Source organism: Terrapene carolina, unplaced genomic scaffold (assembly GCF_002925995.2).
Source record: "Terrapene carolina triunguis isolate 2854851 unplaced genomic scaffold, T_m_triunguis-2.0 Scaffold58, whole genome shotgun sequence".
NCBI lineage: Eukaryota > Metazoa > Chordata > Testudines > Emydidae > Terrapene > Terrapene triunguis.
In genome coordinates, this window is record NW_020664409.1 from 113,246,670 (window position 1) to 113,249,593 (window position 2,924).

The 2,924-nt window shown below is 61.7% G+C and overlaps 1 protein-coding gene across 1 annotated transcript in view; it reads left to right on the forward strand.

Annotated features, from left to right (window-relative positions):
- The window catches only part of OPLAH (5-oxoprolinase, ATP-hydrolysing), a gene marked incomplete at its 3' end in the record, with an annotated part of 13,879 nt that extends 12,555 nt beyond the window's left edge, over window positions 1–1,324 (forward strand). Inside the window, exons 8-10 of the mRNA XM_026659396.2 lie at window positions 298–365; window positions 443–711; window positions 1,212–1,324. Coding sequence (XP_026515181.2) covers window positions 298–365; window positions 443–711; window positions 1,212–1,324 — 450 coding nt within the window. The remainder of the gene's footprint in view (window positions 1–297; window positions 366–442; window positions 712–1,211) is intronic.
- Window positions 1,325–2,924: the final 1,600 nt, after the last annotated feature.

Consider the following 2,924-nt stretch of genomic DNA (forward strand, 5'->3'; position numbering starts at 1 on the left):
CGTTCTCCCCTGGGTCTGTCCCCATGCCCCAGCCTGGCGCTAGGGGCACCTAACAGGGCTCCTGACCCTTTGTGTTCATTGAAGATCTCCTGGTACTTGCCGGGGCCGCACTGTCCCTGCCTGGGTCCGATCTAGGTCACCCTTTTCCTCCCTCCCTCTTGCCCATGTGCCCTCAGCTGGGCACTGGGTTCTCCTTCACTTCCTGCCCCAAACTGCAGGGCGATGCCGCTGCGTGGGGCTGCCCTGCCCGCCCCGGGGCCGCGCTGCAGTAATGCGTCTCCCTTCTCTCCCCACCAGGTCCGGGCTGTTTGTGGTTGGTCCCGAGTCCGCGGGGGCCCATCCTGGCCCCGCCTGCTACAGGAAGGGTGAGGCCGGGGCTCTGCTGTGCCGGGGCGTCTGGGTGGGCTGGCGAGCGGCAGCGACTGACCCCTTGTCCTTGCAGGGGGCCCCCTGACAGTGACCGACGCCAACCTGAGCCTGGGCCGCCTGCTGCCCCATTACTTCCCCCACATCTTCGGGCCGGGTGAGGACCAGCCGCTGTCGCGGGACACCGCCCTGCAGGGCTTCCAGGAGCTCACTGCCCGCGTGAACGCCTTCCTGGCCAGCCAGGCGCCAGGCCCCCGCCCCCCTCTCACCGTGGAGGAGGTGGCCATGGGCTTCATCCAGGTGGCCAACGAGGCCATGTGCCGGCCCATCCGCTCCCTGACCCAGGTAGGGGCAGGACAGTGCTGCAGCCCATCAGCCCCATGATGGTGACACCTGCCCGCACCTCTCCCCAGAGCTGGCAGGGCAACTTTCCTCCCCCCACTCCCTGGGCAAATGCCCAGGAGACCCCCACCCCTGCTCCCCTGCCTGCACTGGGAGCAGAACCAGGGCCCGTGCCTGGGCAGCTCCTGGCTCTGCCGCAGGGCACCCAGCGCTCCCCGGCGCAGAGCCGAGCCTACGGGGAGGGGCCAGGCCAGGTCAGGCTGGTGACTCTGGCATGAGAGGCAAGGGTTCCCCAGGACTTGTTCTCGGGGGTGGGGAAGGTTCCTGGGGCTCGCACTCAGTTCCCGGGGTGGGGAGTTGGTTCCCTGGGTCTCGCTGGGGGCAGGGGGGCTCTGTTCCCCGGGGGAGGGGTTGGATCCCTGAGTCTGGGGGGGTTCTCATTGTGGGGGAGGGGCAGCTTTGTTTGCTGTCCCTGTGTGTGACGCTTCCTCTGGTTCTGGCAGGCGAGAGGCCATGACACCTCGCACCACGTACTGGCCTGCTTTGGGGGTGCAGGGGGGCAGCACGCCTGCGCCATCGCCCGTGCGCTAGGCATGAAGAGGGTGTTCATTCACAGGTACGTACCGGGGAGCTGGGGGAGGGCGTGGTGCCTGCCAGGGCCGAGAGAGCCCGTGGGCACAGAGGGGACGGGGGGGAGGGGCTGACCCTTCCCAGGTCTCTGCCCCCTGGCTCTGGGGGTCTGCATAGGGAGAGCAGGTACAGAGAGCCCCATAGGGCTCGGCAGGGCGGGGGTGAGGATGCTAGCCCTGTGGCTCTCTGGGGCGCCCTGTGGCTGTGTTGGGGGCTCTGCTGTATGCTATAGAGTGGGCTGGCTCATTTTGGTAGGGTCAAAGTTTGTTGATTTTGGTGTCCCTGCTGCTGCATGTGTGTCTGAGGCTGGGGGGAGCAGGACTGGGCAGTGGGACACGGGGCCCAGAAGGAACCAGGGACAGGCACTGGGAAGGGTGTCCAGAGGCGGCCAGTAGGAGCAGGGGGCCCCAGAAGGAACCAGGGGGAGTGGACACAGGAGCAGAGGGGGCTGGTGGGACCAGGGCTGGGCACTGGGAGTGCGGGGCCGTGGGGAGCAGGGGGAGCACGGCTGGGCGCTGAGAGTGGAGTCATTGTGGATAGTTCTCTGAAAACATCCACTCGATGTGCAGCGGCAGCCAAAAAACGAACAGAATGCTGGGAATCATTAAGAAAGGGATAGATAATAGGACAGAAAATATCATATTGCCTCTATATAAATCCATGGTATGCCCACATCTTGAATACTGCGTGCAGATGTGGTCGCCCCATCTCAAAAAAGATATATCGGACTTGGAAAAGGTTCAGAAAAGGGCAACAAAAATGATTAGGGGTATGGAACAGCTTCCATATGAGGAGAAATTAATAAGACTGGGACTTTTCAGCTTGGGAAAGAGATGACTAAGGGGGGATATGCTAGAGGTCTATAAAATCATGACTGGTGTGGAGAAAGTAAATATGGAAGAGTTATTTACTCCTTCTCATAACACAAGAACTAGGGGTCATCAAATGAAATTAATAGGCAGCAGGTTTAAAACAACAACAACGCCCAGTCAACCTGTGGATCTCTTTGCCAGAGGATGTTGTAAAGGCCAAGACTATAATAGGGTTAAAAAAAGAACTAGATAAATTCATGGAGGATGGGGTCCTTCAATGGCTATTAGCCAGGATGGGCAGGGATGGTGTCTCTAGCCTCTGTTTGCCAGAAGCTGGGAATGGGCGACAGGGGATGGATCACTTGATGATTCCCTGTTCTGTTCATTCCCTCTGGGGCACTTGGCATTGGCCACTGTCGGCAGACAGGATACTGGGCTAGATGGACCTTTGGGCTGACCCAGTCTGGCCGTTCTTATGAGTGGGGGGCCACGGGGAGCACTGGGAGTGGGGGTCTGGGACTGATGGGCCCAGAGGGGACTGTGGGGAGCAGGACCGGGCACTGAGAGTGGGGGGCAGGGCTGGGTATTGGGTAGGGTTACCATATTTCAACACTGAAAAAAGAGGACACTCCACGGGGGTCCCACCCCCGCCCCTTCCCCACCCCCAACTCCACCCCTTCCCCGCCCCCATTCCAACCCCTTCCCCAAAGTCCCCGCCCCAACTCCGCCCCCTCCCCTGAGCACCCCGCATTCCCCCTCCTCCCTCCCGCCCCC